We start from the raw sequence: 13,969 nt of genomic DNA on the forward strand, positions 1-13,969 counted from the left end.
AAAAAAATTTTTGCACATGTCGAGGAGCGTGTCAGGCTACATTTCACTGTGTGTTATACTTGTATAACTATGCATGTGACAAATAAAGAACCTTGAACCTTGAACCTTGAACATTAACAGTGCAGTGGATCCTGCTTGTGCTGTGATGTTCAGGACTGCAAACCGAGCAGCATTCACTTCGTCACGTCGCTGGGACGTAATCGGCCTTAAAATGCGTCCTTGAAGGATGCAGCCCCTGAATTGGGATATAGCCAACATACATGCCGAGGGTGTGGAACTCCAGGCCTCGAGGGCCCGTGTCCTGCAGGTTTTAGATGTGTCCTTGATCCAACACAGCTGGTTTAAATGGCTAAATGGCCTCCTCAACATGCCTTGAAGTTCTCCAGAAGTCTGCTAATGAATTAGTCATTTGATTCAGCGACCCAGGGTGAGACCTAAAACCTGCAGGACACTTGAGCCCTGGCGGTCCCCACCCCTGCTATATGCCATCTTAAAATGTGTCACGCTACAAGGTGAGAGTCCCCTTTGTTGTGTCAGTTAGTGATGGAGACATATACAGGTATTTGCAGCAAACTAATTGATTGTTCTTCTCTCCTAACTTCAGTGCAGCTTGTAGAATAGAAATATAAATGAAACTGTTAACGTTAAAGCTAACAGCTGGCTGCTTTCACCTTTACTTTGTGCTACATTCCTGTTCATCAAAACATCATTGCAGACAAATAAGGTCTCCATGTACCTGACCTGAGTGCATCTCTTAGAAACAAAATATCACCTCTCATTCTATTGGCTGTACCTTCATGACGTAAACAATGACGTGCATGCAGCGCAGGTATCGCCTCCAACTGTGCAGCCTTACTGGGTTTGCTGTGAAATATTTAAAGAGATCAAATATTTTTCCTCTTAATGGAAAGCATCACAAAGTCAAGGAGTGTCTCGAAGGCTGAGACGAGCTGAGGCACGAGTGCAGGGATCATTAACCGACAGACCGAAGCAAAAGGAAGATTTTAGTGTCTGTTCAAAAAAGCAATTGAGAGCCCAAAAACAGGAACTGAGATCCAAGCGTGCACGACGCCTCCAACTGACATAATTGCTCGTTATTACCTTCAGATTACCAACACACACCACAGGAACGTCTTTTCACTGAGGGCCACTTCCTGTGTGTATGAAGCAAACAGACAGCAGGTCTGCTCAGATGTGATTGGCTGGAAAAAATGTCATTTATTATTGACGCTTGACTTATTTTCCTTATCACACCTGAGTCTGCTGTTGTAAACATGCAGAGATGTGAGGGGTATGTGACTGAATTAGCTTTTTAAAAGTGTTGGGTGAAACATCTGCAGGACCTGTTGTTCTGTCTTTACTCTTAGAGAAAGAGAGAAACTGGAGGTGCTGTTCCTGCTCTGCCCCTCACAGCAAACTGGACTCTATGAACTAAAATTAGTTGAAACAATTGGTTAACATTTCTGTTTTTACGTTTGACTACGCACGTTTAGCTTCATTTCTGCAGTTCCACAATAGTATGTGTGTTTTATCCCTGGTATGAAAAATGTTCAGCTGCTGACGGGACAGAGTTCTTTGGAGTCGTGATGCAAAAACAACCTTTATCTTCACGGCGATGTCACACAGACACACTGAACACTGATTCTGAGGAATGCTTGACTTAACAAACACTGGTTGTTGCACAATCACAAAGCAGAACATGAACATATTTCAGTCTTCTTCTTCCTCCTGCTCCCTTCAGGGGGCGCCACAGCAGATCATCAGCCGCCATCTCCTCCTATCCCAGCATCCTCCTCTGTCACACCAACCCTCTGCATGTCCTCCGTCACTGCGTCCTTTGAGGTCTTCCTCTTTTCCTCCTGCCTGGCAGCTCCATCTTCATCACTCTGTCCAGTATATCCACTGTCCTTCATTCCCTGCTTGGTCATCTCTTTTCACTTCCTGTGTCATTGTCTTTTATTTTCTTATCTCTAGTCTATGTCAGAGCGCCTGTTTCCAGGCCCCGTCTGCCGTCTCCAGTTCCTTGTGCCTTTGGATTTTCTCCCTTTTGGACTTTTCACTTTTGCCCATTGGGACTTTGTTTTGTTTTCTCATTGTTTGTTAAATCTCACCTGTTTTCCATGTCTGCATTTTCACATCTCAAAGTGATATTTGAGTCAATTTCAGGGCCTGTAAAGAAGTTTAATCAGTAATTCAGCTTCTACCAGGTTCTGACTGTGAGCCTCAATTACACATACAGTCGGGGCAGATGGCCCCGCCCCTCCCCGAGCCTGGTTCTGCTGGAGGTTTCTTCCTGTTAAAAGGGAGTTTTTCCTTCCCACTGTCACCAAAGTGCTGCTCATAGGGGGTCACATGATTGTTGGATTTTTCTCTGTATGTATCATTGGAGGGTCGACCTTACAATACAAAGCACCTTGAGACGGCTGTTGTTGTGATTTGGCTGTATGAGTCAAACTGAACTGAACAAACAGCATTAAAACCTAAAACACAGATGATTACAGCTCATAGCCAAAGCCAGTGCAAAGAGAGCCAGAACTCTGCAGGGCCAAAAAACCTGTAGCTGTGCAGTGATGTAGGTCAACGTTACCTGCTGCTCTGACAGTGGTATTTCCTCCTTTTGCTCGTGCTATCTGTAGATGCTGAACACCAGCTCACACCTCATCGGTCTTAACATAATAAACAGATTTAACACAGGTTGCTAGGCCTGTATGCTAACACAGTTATTTCAGATAAATCACCCTGAAAAGCCCCAGGAATCCTTCATCCAGTAAATCTGCCGCCTCTCTAACTTTGTCTTCCTCAATTTTTTGTTTTTTAGATGTGATTATCCTTGACGGTTGTCTCCTGGTGCACCTCTGCACTGCTTCCACTCTGCCTTCTATTTTCTCACTTTATGTTTTGATTTGATTCTTCTCTGAAAGTGCCATAGCACTTGGCTCTTCTTTTCTATGCTCAAGTGCTTTCATCTAACATTCACACTCAGATGGATGCATTGGAGCAACTTGGGTTGGCCAACCAACCTTCCAGTGTGAAGATGACCTGCTCTGCCTTCTGAGCTACAGCCTCCGCATCCTGCAGCACGTTACAGGAGTTGCAGGAATTTCATGCAAGAACTGGCCGTGTACTACACGTGACAACCCTTCTTCATGGTATTCTTCACTTTCAGGCTTTAGACTATGGTGGCATGTCAGAGCTGCCTGATCCTTCCAGAAGCTGAAGGAAGTATCATAAGAGGAGAGGAGATTAAAAAATGGATGGAGAGGAACCAAAGACAACAAATAAGGGAGGACTTCTTGACCACATGGTGTATGTCGAGGAACCAGCATCCTCCTCGTTCAACGCTGGTACAGGCAGGAATAAACATGCTGCTGTTGTTAGACGGCACCATAAATTCTACGAACAGAAAAGACTCTTATTCTGTTAATGCACAGCAGCAGCAACCTGTTGATTCAAAGGTTTTATTTAGACATCGGCTGCTTTTTCACTCATTTTCAATCCGGTCCTTGTACCTGACCATTTTCACAGGAATGCTGTGTTCGTTAACCCACTTAACACTGACCTGTGAATCATTCAAGCACAAGAAGGCTCCTAACTGAAGAGGTAAAGCTGTGTTGCATCCATAACAGACAACTTAACAAAGAAGCAATTTTCAGTCATTTCTCCGAACACTTTACCAGCAGAAAAAACATCATTTGTCCTCATTCTTATAGTTCAATCTAAAAAAATCTTAAAGATCTACATTTCTGCACATAGAGAGAAGGGTTTCACTTCCTAACTTTAAGTCTTATTACTGGACCATCGACATAAAGCTCATGAAAATGTGTTTACCAAACTATAAAAGTCATAAATGACTTCAAACATAGTTTATTTGAGCACTGAAGCATGATATAATGCAATAAATGTGAAAATTCTTTTTGAAAAGATTTTCAAACTTGGTAAATGAAGTGCTGTCTTTCAAGGTCAAAATTAAAATGATGAGAGCTCTAAGCTCTCATCACTCGGGTGACGAGTGCCCGCCTTTATTTACTCTACAGGAGTCTTTCAAACTTAGTGAAACGAGTCACGGCAGCAATAATGAGGCTGATTGTTGCGGCTAGGCTGATCTTTTCTGTCAGTAATCGGTGCTGTTTTTGTTGGTGTTAGCTTCTGTTAGACGACATAAGGTAGTGGATACATTTGCATACATGAGAACATAATCGAGCTGAGTGTGAGAAAAGAGAGGGGGACTTTTAGGACACTTGCTGTTGTCAACTCCGGGGAATAAATGATGCATGTTTTCATGTGTTGAGCTCTGCCTTTAGTTCAGGAGATGAGACGACACGAGGAGCAAGAGGATGACATATTTTTAAGATGTTGGTGGCAGTGTCCCTTTCCTGTTTTCATTTCTTTGGTAAAAATGTTAAAAATGTCAAAAATCCCATTGATGCGAGATCGCATCACATTTCACTTCATTTGGAGTATTTGCAGACTGCTGATTTGGTAATACTGATATAAAGAAGAAACGTCTCCATGCTTTGGTGCCATGTTTTCCTGACTTTAGGACCTACCAAGACAGAAGCCAACTTTAAACTGTTTGGTTGAAGTGACTTCAAAAAAAGATACTGGTTTAATTCTTCTGAAATCTCTGCGTTATTATGAGCTTGTGGCTCTGATGCATATTTTTAATCTTAACTAAATTTGTTGTGCAGTAGGTCAGCTGTGTATATTTTGCATCAGGGCAAAGAACAGAGCTAACTTCTGGTGATGAATGCTCCAAAGAGAGTGAGCTGACCCCCATAAATGATGCGCACCATAATATGAACCAAACACATGTAAACAGGCTCCCACTGTGTTGCACAACACTTTATATAATCAACTGTCAGAACTGCAGTGCTGCTTACTAATGGTAAAGAAGCACCACACAGTTGAGTTTCACATTTATGGAGAGGTTTTATTGTCCTAACTTCCAATTGTAGGATCTGCTTTAAGCCGCAAACTCTCAATTCGTTGTTATGGAATTTGATACATTGTAGCTGTGTCATCAAACAGAGCTGCCCTTATTGGCAACATGTTGACGCTGGCTAAGGTGATCTTGATTTTGAGCAGTGCGTCCGGCTGTAGCTGGGCTGCTCTGAGCCAAGTATGCCTCATCACTGTTCTCAGTGCGACATTACACCGTCTCCCTCGTCTCCCTCGTCTCAGCCTCCATTATCTCAATGAACATTATACATTAATCTGTCCCGCCCCTACTGTGCCAAACACTCTGCAGCATTCAAGCGGGAAGAACACAAAAGAACGTAAAAGTAAATCAAGCAAAGTCACGTATAAAGTAGTGAATGATCATCATATCTTAAAGACCTCATGCTACATCACTTTAGTTATATAAAAGGATAAAAATAATGTTTCCTGGGATGCAATTGACAATCTTCTAACTGAGAAAACCCACTTTCTACTTTCAATAATTCAAACTGTCCTTTTGATAAAGCTTAGAGTTCGGGCTGGATCAGGTGACCCTGAGCCCTCCGTTCTACAGGCTCGGGGACTTCCCATAGTGCAACTACTGCATATCATGAACCTTTGTCAGCTCTCTCCTTTGGTTGGTATTTCATCCATGATCTCTCTGCCCCTCTTTTCTCTGTTCATTTTCTTATCTGTTCCCATCGCCCCGCCTCCCCCCTCCTTAAACCTGGCTCTTCCTTCCCACTATCACCAAATGCTTGCTCTTCTGGAGCCACAACATGACTGGACTGGAAAATTAGAACACAGTTAAGCCGTTGTGATGTAATGAGGAAACTGAGATACTGTGTTGGTTTCCATTCAATTTGATGAATGATCACTTAACATGCACGACACCAATTTTTGCTATTTTTAACCCAGCATAACAGCTTCAGAGGCACCGCGCGTCCTGGCAAGTGCCAATCATATTAACCAAGACTGCGTATCCAAACAACCACCAGAGTCAGCTGTTTTCTCATTTAACTTTTATTTGTGCAAAGCAGTAAATTTACAGCCAAAGTCATTTCTGTGTCGCTGCAGTTCACCTGAAACCTTTAAGTATGCTGTTATCTGTACGTAAGCATTCAGTATAGCTGCATAGATAGCAAAGGTTATCGCTACGAGCCACGTGACAGCGTAGGTGGGGCTGCTCTTCACACAAAACAACATCGTTGTATAAAAAAGGTGGATTGAATCAACACAAAGTACATTCACAGTAACAACAGTAATGTAAAAGGTTTTCATTAGTTATAGTTAAGTAATGTTTTCTATATAGTTTAGTGAATAGTGCCAAAAAGAAACAGGAGTGAAGGTTTTTGTTCCCCTGCAAGGGTTTAATTACAGTTGGATTAGAAGAACCAATTAAAGACTCATTTTAGTTCCTTTGGTCCAAAATGTGCATAAAACCTAAAGTAACGAGTACAGAATGTTAAATACTTGTACGTTGTGATGTTGGTTTTTTCAATATGGAATGTAAGAACACACAAAACATCACAATACTGAGAGACAGCATGTAGAGCAATGAAAGGTCAGGGCAAATTTCAACAAATTAAAGACAACTTCAAGTAAAGACGGAGTACAAGAAATGATGGAGAAAACAGAAAAACAAGTACTGTAACGCTCTGAATTTGAATATTTATCGAGTATAATCCACTGCTCGCAGACCTTAAGTCTCATTGTATCAAAATTTCACTACACCTAAAAAAAAAGAAAATATAGTAACTGTACAAAAGTACACCTGCATGTAAAATAAAGTCACAGTTCGTCACCTCCTAAAACTGTCCTCAAAAGTGCCACAGTAGACATTCAAACACCTCTGCATGCTTCTGCCGTCAAATGTTTAGTGTAGAGAAAAGTTCAGCTTCCCCATCAACAGGTTCCCTCCACTGGGAAACGCAGCATTCGCCAGGGTCACATTTTCAGTTTGGCTGCTTCCACAGCGCCTTTGTGGTAGCTGTACGACTTTATTTGTAGCAGCACGATCACATTTTTCAAATCTGGGGTCAAAGTAGGATCTAACAGAAGAATCCTTGGGTCACATTTTGGACTGGCTTTTGGTAAACGCCCACATCCGAACAGAGATTTTACAATCATGGACAATCACACACTTACTGATGCTGCTTATAGTCTAGTTAACAAGGTCATAAAGGACAGCCATCGACCCCAACCACCAAGTCCCTTTCGACCAGTCTAGGGTTAGCTTTTGTTTTGGGCACAACTAATCCTCAGTGATGATCTGAAACCTCGCTTGTGTTTAAACTTTAAACTGTTGTCCAAAGAGTTGGGATTCAGGGAAGCGAGAATAATCGTTTTAACTGACATGCATTAAAAACTATTTCCATTTTTTTCCTATTGCTTTTCTCCAAAACAAGAGTGAGGATTCATACGGAGGGCTGGAGTCACCACCACCGCCGATGACACCTCCTTTACATTTTCAGAAACTAGATTTAGATCAGGTCTCATACATTTTAGGATTGAAAGCTATAAACCTGTTAGAAGGATTGTCTTTCTACAAAAAGGTCAAAGTCTACAGCGGGGTGGGCTTTGATTAAACCCAACGCTGACGCCTAAGCCTAGACGGGTGGCCAACGACCTGATGGAGGTTAAAAGGTTAATAAAGTCGATATACTAAGACTTGGTAACAAGGTCGAAAGCGATGTCAGCAGGAGTCCTTGTGTTACATTAATAGTGTATATTGATTTTTTTTAATGGAAAGCTTTGTTGTCATTGTCAGTCTAGCAGGCACTGCTATGCCCAATTACAGTATGAAGAGGTACAGAAATAACAGGAAGATCATTTTTCACAATGTCATTTAAAGGCATGAAAAATGAAGCCCCACCACTGATTGGTATACAATAGCAAAATACTGCAATGATGCAATTACAACTAATCAGGGTGAGGTAGAACTTGGCTGGTCTCAGGATGTCTGCATGATCTCTTTGTGCCACGTCTCTATATCACCGCCTAAAAGTAGCACCTCAGAGGGAAGCTTGACGTACACAGGACAGTGTTTGTCTGCTGCATTTCTACCCTCACTCAAGCAGTGGCCATAATGTGCGCTTGGACGTGACTCACATCAGTGACTCAGCTCTTGGAAACAGAGCGCTCTTGGTCTTAACTAAATGCCCCTTCAACAGCAGTCCAGTTACAAGAAGTAATCATGCCAAGTTTGACTTTGCAGCAACCGTCAGCATCATTACTCTGGATTACGGCTACAATGACGAGCCAGCATGGCAGCAGGCACTTGGGCCAAAACACCAGAGACGTCACCAACGAATCCATCACCACAATAAGGAGCCATTGTCGTGTGTTCAGTGTGAAGCTTTCTTCAATGCGGCAACAACATCTGGTTCCCAACAGACGGTTTAGCAGCCAGGCTAAATCAGACAACACGACGTAACGTGTGCAGCTGTCACAGTGAGCCATAATAATAATGATAACATGAAACCACCACACCTTTGTCCCTTAAACAGTTAAGTGAAATCACAGGACTATAAGTAAGTCAGCTACAACGTGTCCTGTTGTAAGGAAGATACCTGACGTTCGATAGCTTTCGTGTCGACTTGTTGAGGCTACCCCAGAAAAATATTCACATGTTTAGAAATTCAAAATAACTGTGTTTGCCCTGGCCTGAAGATAATGTCAAACACACAAAAAAGAAAATGAAACAAACATCAAGTGGGAAGAAAGTGGAACCTGTTAATCCATCAGCCCACCAGTAGCAGACAGAACCAGGCTACTGGGAGCTCTGGCAGAAAAGCTGAGGTTCTGATTCTTTCCCACACAGCAGACACATACTGTACATACACACTGATGCAATGCTAACACTTCTGAGCTAGCCACGCTCTCAGAACGTTCATGTTAGTGATATGGTTCAAACTGGGCCGAAACAAACTTCTGACCAGCGATGAAGGTTAGTGCGAGTCCATGTGTTTCCTCTGTTTTGTTTTGGGGGGTTTTGGCCTTCAGTTACGCCGTGTAAACTTTGAGCTGCAATGATTGTGGGGCATATTCGAAGCACCTGCTAGCCACGTGATCAAGGTTTGGCTTTGGTCAACACAACACCAACAGCAGCCAGCAAATACCAGCAAGGCAGGGAGTGTAAGTAAAGCGTAGAAACTTTATCAGCCCGTGGGTCCTTGACGTTTTGGCTGAACGTGCTGTCAGAATACTGAATCGTCTCGCCTCCTTTACACAGCCCAGGTCTTCTTCTGCTGGAAGTAGGCGTCAAACCTGGCCTGTGCGTACTCCTGCAACACAGGTACGCACAAATGAATATGTGGAAACAAGGGCTTGTTTTAAGTAAAAACAATAAATCCAAATGTAACCCTGTGTGCTGCGGGTTCAGCCACACTAATAGAACATCAGTTCTTTGCACAGTGAATTCTTCCTTCTTCTTGTTTTAGATGTTACATCAGTTTGCTTGAAATTCACATTCGTGACTTTGCACTAATATCTGAATTAAGTGTTGAAAATGTTATTTAAAAGGCACACTGATGAGCTTTAAGTCTGGATCGTTTTAACCAGCACATATCCCAGAATCTGCGCAAGCTTCGGATTTTCACCAAGCGCAGCTTCCTGTCAGGATACCAAAGCCCTGCCAGCTGGTGCGACAGCGTCCCGCTGCATGGCAGCCCGATCTGACCCGAGGCTGTCAAAGAAGCTGAGCACAGCCAGGCAGAAGCTCAAACTCCAACCAGAGGTAACGGTAACTTCTGTCACTGTTCGTCCTGAACAAACATATAAATTCCATGATTCTCTCTTTTAATGACCACTGCGCATCTTTTGTGACAGCAGAGGAGACGACCAGGAAAGCCCTGAACTACCTGTTTCGATGTATCTCACTTTGGTTAAAATTAAATCCTCCTCTTCCCCACTTGACATTTTACCAAAGCTGAAGTTCAGATCTGTGCCCCGAACAACTTTGATATTGAGTAAAGTAAATAAGGACTCAAGTTAAGGAAGCAAAGACTCACCAGATATCCAAATTTGATGGTGGACAGCCGGGCCTGGATGATGGACCACAAGCCCCAAAAGAAGTGAGATGCCAGCGAGAACCTGCATCACAAAGACACAAAGTGTTTTCTACTTCCATTTAGCTTTTCACTGCAGCATCCTTCGACTTACTCTGCGTTAGGTAACGCATCTTTGTACCCTAAGCTCACCTGTTCACCTCCACGTACAGCTCTTCTTTCAGCTTCATTTGGTCCTCTGCGCTCAAGCCGTCGAACCCTCGATCGGACTCGCGCAGGTAGCTCTCAATGAAGTGGAGCTACGAGGAAACATTTCATGGCAGTCAGCAGTCCGTTAGAGAAATCGAATGAGCCCACTAACGTATTTTACACACCTGCTGGGCCTTTGAAGGGTAGTTCTGAGCGCTGACTTTAAAGAAAGGAAACTCATCGCAGTTGTAGTCGTACATCCATTCACAGAAGTGGTTACCGATGTCGAATCCCCTGCAGGGTCAGAGAATGGCAAAGAAACAAGAGCACGTTTATGAGCCAGTGCTGTTCCTTGTTTTGGTTTAGTTATAATTAAAAAGATAAGATTCTCCCACAAGCAGTGACTGAAAAGTCGCAGTAATCCCGTGTGTGATTCAGTCTCATTCGTCCCTCAAGTATTCCCGAGTGCCGTTTCCCACACTGTTATCAGGAGCAGGACCGCCCCGTGCAGCGGGGGAGGCAGTGACCTGAGCTCGACCCTTTGCTGTCGCTTCCAGAGAGAAAAAGTAATAACCCACAGCATGTTTTGCTTTGTTGTGTTCTTCCTGTGCATGTGTTATAGCACACGTGCCTCACAGGGTCACGTGTTCTATGTTATACACGGGCAGGACTTAAAGGGGCCAGGCTGAAGGGAGCTGCAAGGAGCAGGGAGTTCTGGGTAATATGCAGTGTTTCCCAGAAATGAGCGACGCATAAAGACAGAGAGGTGCAGAAACACAAGCACATCGTTGTAGTCTCGTCTACTTCGGGTCACCGTCGCCTTTCTCTGGCCTTCATCCTGTGTGCCCTCAGCAGCCTGCCAAGTTCTGGTTACATAACAGCTGCAGTTAATATGTCAACAGATTAGGGTGGGCGTGAGTTAGGACGCTCGATATAACGATATATATCGGGTGACGATATAAAAACGTCTATTTGTTTCGTAGTGTGGCAAAATAAACTGTTTTGATGGTCGCTGTAGTGGCTGTATTCATTTATTAAAGTTAGTGACCACACTACGGACGGACAAGCGCCGGTAAAGCAATGGCGTGGCTCCACCGTCCGCTTGTTTGTTTTGCATATTAACCTTTCACAATAAAACTCAAGATCCTGTTGAGACTTTTCAAAATAAACTAAATCCCGTGAAAGAGTATGCAGCGTTTACGGCTGAGAAGCAAAAAAGAGCCGTCGGGTGTTAAAAAATAAACCTTAGACGCAAACGTTAGAGCGCTTTTCCCCGCAGCACGCCGTGTAATAAATACTCACAAAGAAAACGGCGGCCGTTACAACTTGCGTTTAAAAATGTGTCGTTTCATGCGTCGGCTAAAAGTCTCGACTCCAGCTGGAAACACTTCACACAAGTCGAGCTGCCCGAGATTCACAGAATTTACAGAAAATGTTACATTTGTGTGATTTATATCGTTATCGGATGATAGATGTCTTATATCGGGATATGAGGTTTTGGTCGTATCGCACAGCACGAGTGTAGGAATATCACTAAAACGCAGCCATAAGCCGACTGTGGCGGTTTTTCTTCTTGTTTACGCTCTGATTCTAGTATCTTTGTTTACCATTTTAACCAGATTACAGGTTATAATCTGGTTAGAGCGCACTGAATGTGACACAGGTTGGTAGGAGATGAGTGACGGTGACGCAGCAGCTCAGCACTCGAGTCAGGCTGTGCTCGGCGCATCAGTTTCACCAAACCATTAAAAAACTGTAAGCATGGAGGTGTTTTTATTTCTAATATTTTTATTTCATTTGAATTTTTATTTTTAATGATGCTGATCCAGTTTATCGATCTGCTTCTTGTTTCTAATGCTAACCTACAATAATAACAGTAATGACATTAATAAAGACAGCAATGGACTGATGCAGAAACAGCTGGTGAGGGTTCCCAGGTCAGATGTTACCTGTAGTTGTAGCTGCTGTATTCAAAGTCAATGAGCATCAGCTTCTGTTTGTCTGAGCTCTGGCGGCCTTTCAGCAGCAGGATGTTTCCTGAAAGGAGCAAACACACACAAGTTAGCACTGCTACAACAGAGGAAAAGAAATGGATGGTATGAAGGGCGACTTCGCGTCTTCAGGTTTTACCTTCCTGACAGTCGTTGTGGCAGAAGACCACGGGAGAATGAGTGGACTCGAGCAGAGACCTGCACAAACACAAAGGCGGTCACTTCATTATAAAGTCATGGATGTTTACAGACTCTCAGCTGTGCTTCCTTTGCCCTCTGCGCCTGTGTAGCCGAGATTTTCACGCATGTTTCCTGTGGTAAACCAGCAAGTCTTGCGTAACAGTCAGGAAACACGCATGTGTCATGTGTGCAGTGTTTTACAGCTGCGTGTCTGCAGCAACATACCTGAGCATTTCCATCTCCTGTGGGAGGTTATAGCTGAGCAGGCGGTTGAAGCGACGCAGGTGCGCCTCTCTGGTGAAGCTCAGCCTCATCACTTGGCTCAGGTACCTGATCAAAGTGTTACATCCACACACATTAATGAAAAGAGGAAAAAGTCATAGTAGATATGTTGGACATGGAACACACTTGTGTTGAAGTTACATTTAGTCAATGATAGCTTAGTTTTAAAAATGATAAACAATAGTTTTTAAAAATAATGAAAACCTTTTCTCCAATTTTTAAGCTGGTCTAAAAATGTCTTTGTGTTTTTGCTATTTGCTCACGTTGGCTGCTATTTCAATTTGAGCAGACAAATATGTAGATGCATGTAAGGCCCACAGTTCAGTGAACTTCAAATATATTCTAACCACATCTGCTGTATGGGTGTAATTTTCTCTTTACAGGTAAAACTAAAAGAATGGCCAGATAATCTCATCACATCTGGCAGCTTCCATGTGTTTCCCAGGACAACAGTTCCCAGGTTTTCCCGTCAATCTTTTGTGGTGGGAAAATCAGTCAAAGAGCCGAACGGCCGGACTCAGCAGGCGATCAGCCAGACATTTAGGCATGTATGAGGAATACTGATGGAAAAAGACAGCGGCCTTATCAGCACACGCCAACAAACATTGTGCAATGTAAACCTCGTAAACACTTGACGCATGAGGTTGAAGGTATTTCAAGGGGAAGTGCACGGCGATAGGCGGACGGCCACCTGCAGAAGCCGATAAGTAATCAGTGCTGTGACACGCTATCTGGGAGAACTTGAACTGAGGAAACTTTTCATGTGCTCACTGCCTGACGCGGTGACGTACGGGCTCAGGTGACTCACTTGTCCATGGTTCCAAACAGCCACTTTGGTTGCTTGTTGAAGGGCATCCTCATCCCGTGAAACCTGGCCATCTTCTGCGCAACCTCGGCCGAGATGCTGGAGTCGCTCAGCTCACAGGTGTCCAGTTTACGGCTCTGTCAGCAGGACATCATAAAACTGCATGAAACCATGACTCTGGCTCTAACTGCATAAATCACAGGTTTGGTCAGGGTTTCTTTGACATCCAAACTAAAATCTTATCTTGCAGAGCCCCGGTGTGTGAGAGGCGTTGGGGGTTTTTCAGACATCTGAAAACAATCTGGTCACTGCATCCAAACATTAAACAATTTTTAAGGTCAAATTCTGTTCTGTAAGTAATTTAAGCCTCTAAATTCGTCACTGAGCAACTTTTTAAAAATATCCAGCTTTGTTGTCACGCCTGATATTCCTGTTTGAAAAGTTTTGCGACTTATCACAAACTGCGTTGAGCAATTTTGAAAAGCCCCGGACCTGAAACTGTACACGAGCTGGAGGGTTGTGTTTCCACTTGTTTTTATCCTCACACACACACACACACACACACACACACACAC

At 43.4% G+C, this 13,969-nt stretch overlaps 1 protein-coding gene across 1 annotated transcript in view; it reads right to left on the bottom strand.

Annotated features, from left to right (window-relative positions):
- Positions 1 to 5,945: 5,945 nt before the first annotated feature.
- chka (choline kinase alpha) overlaps positions 5,946 to 13,969 on the bottom strand; it is an 18,958-nt gene continuing 10,934 nt past the window's right edge. Inside the window, exons 5-12 of the mRNA XM_005748293.1 lie at positions 13,398 to 13,531; positions 12,533 to 12,637; positions 12,267 to 12,325; positions 12,086 to 12,173; positions 10,322 to 10,430; positions 10,140 to 10,246; positions 9,951 to 10,032; positions 5,946 to 9,224 (exon numbers count right to left, since the gene is read on the bottom strand). Coding sequence (XP_005748350.1) covers positions 9,165 to 9,224; positions 9,951 to 10,032; positions 10,140 to 10,246; positions 10,322 to 10,430; positions 12,086 to 12,173; positions 12,267 to 12,325; positions 12,533 to 12,637; positions 13,398 to 13,531 — 744 coding nt within the window. The 3' untranslated portion in view covers positions 5,946 to 9,164. The remainder of the gene's footprint in view (positions 9,225 to 9,950; positions 10,033 to 10,139; positions 10,247 to 10,321; positions 10,431 to 12,085; positions 12,174 to 12,266; positions 12,326 to 12,532; positions 12,638 to 13,397; positions 13,532 to 13,969) is intronic.

Source organism: Pundamilia nyererei, unplaced genomic scaffold, assembly GCF_000239375.1.
Source record: "Pundamilia nyererei isolate P.nyererei 1_Seehausen unplaced genomic scaffold, PunNye1.0 scaffold00218, whole genome shotgun sequence".
Taxonomy (NCBI): Eukaryota; Metazoa; Chordata; class Actinopteri; order Cichliformes; family Cichlidae; genus Pundamilia; species Pundamilia nyererei.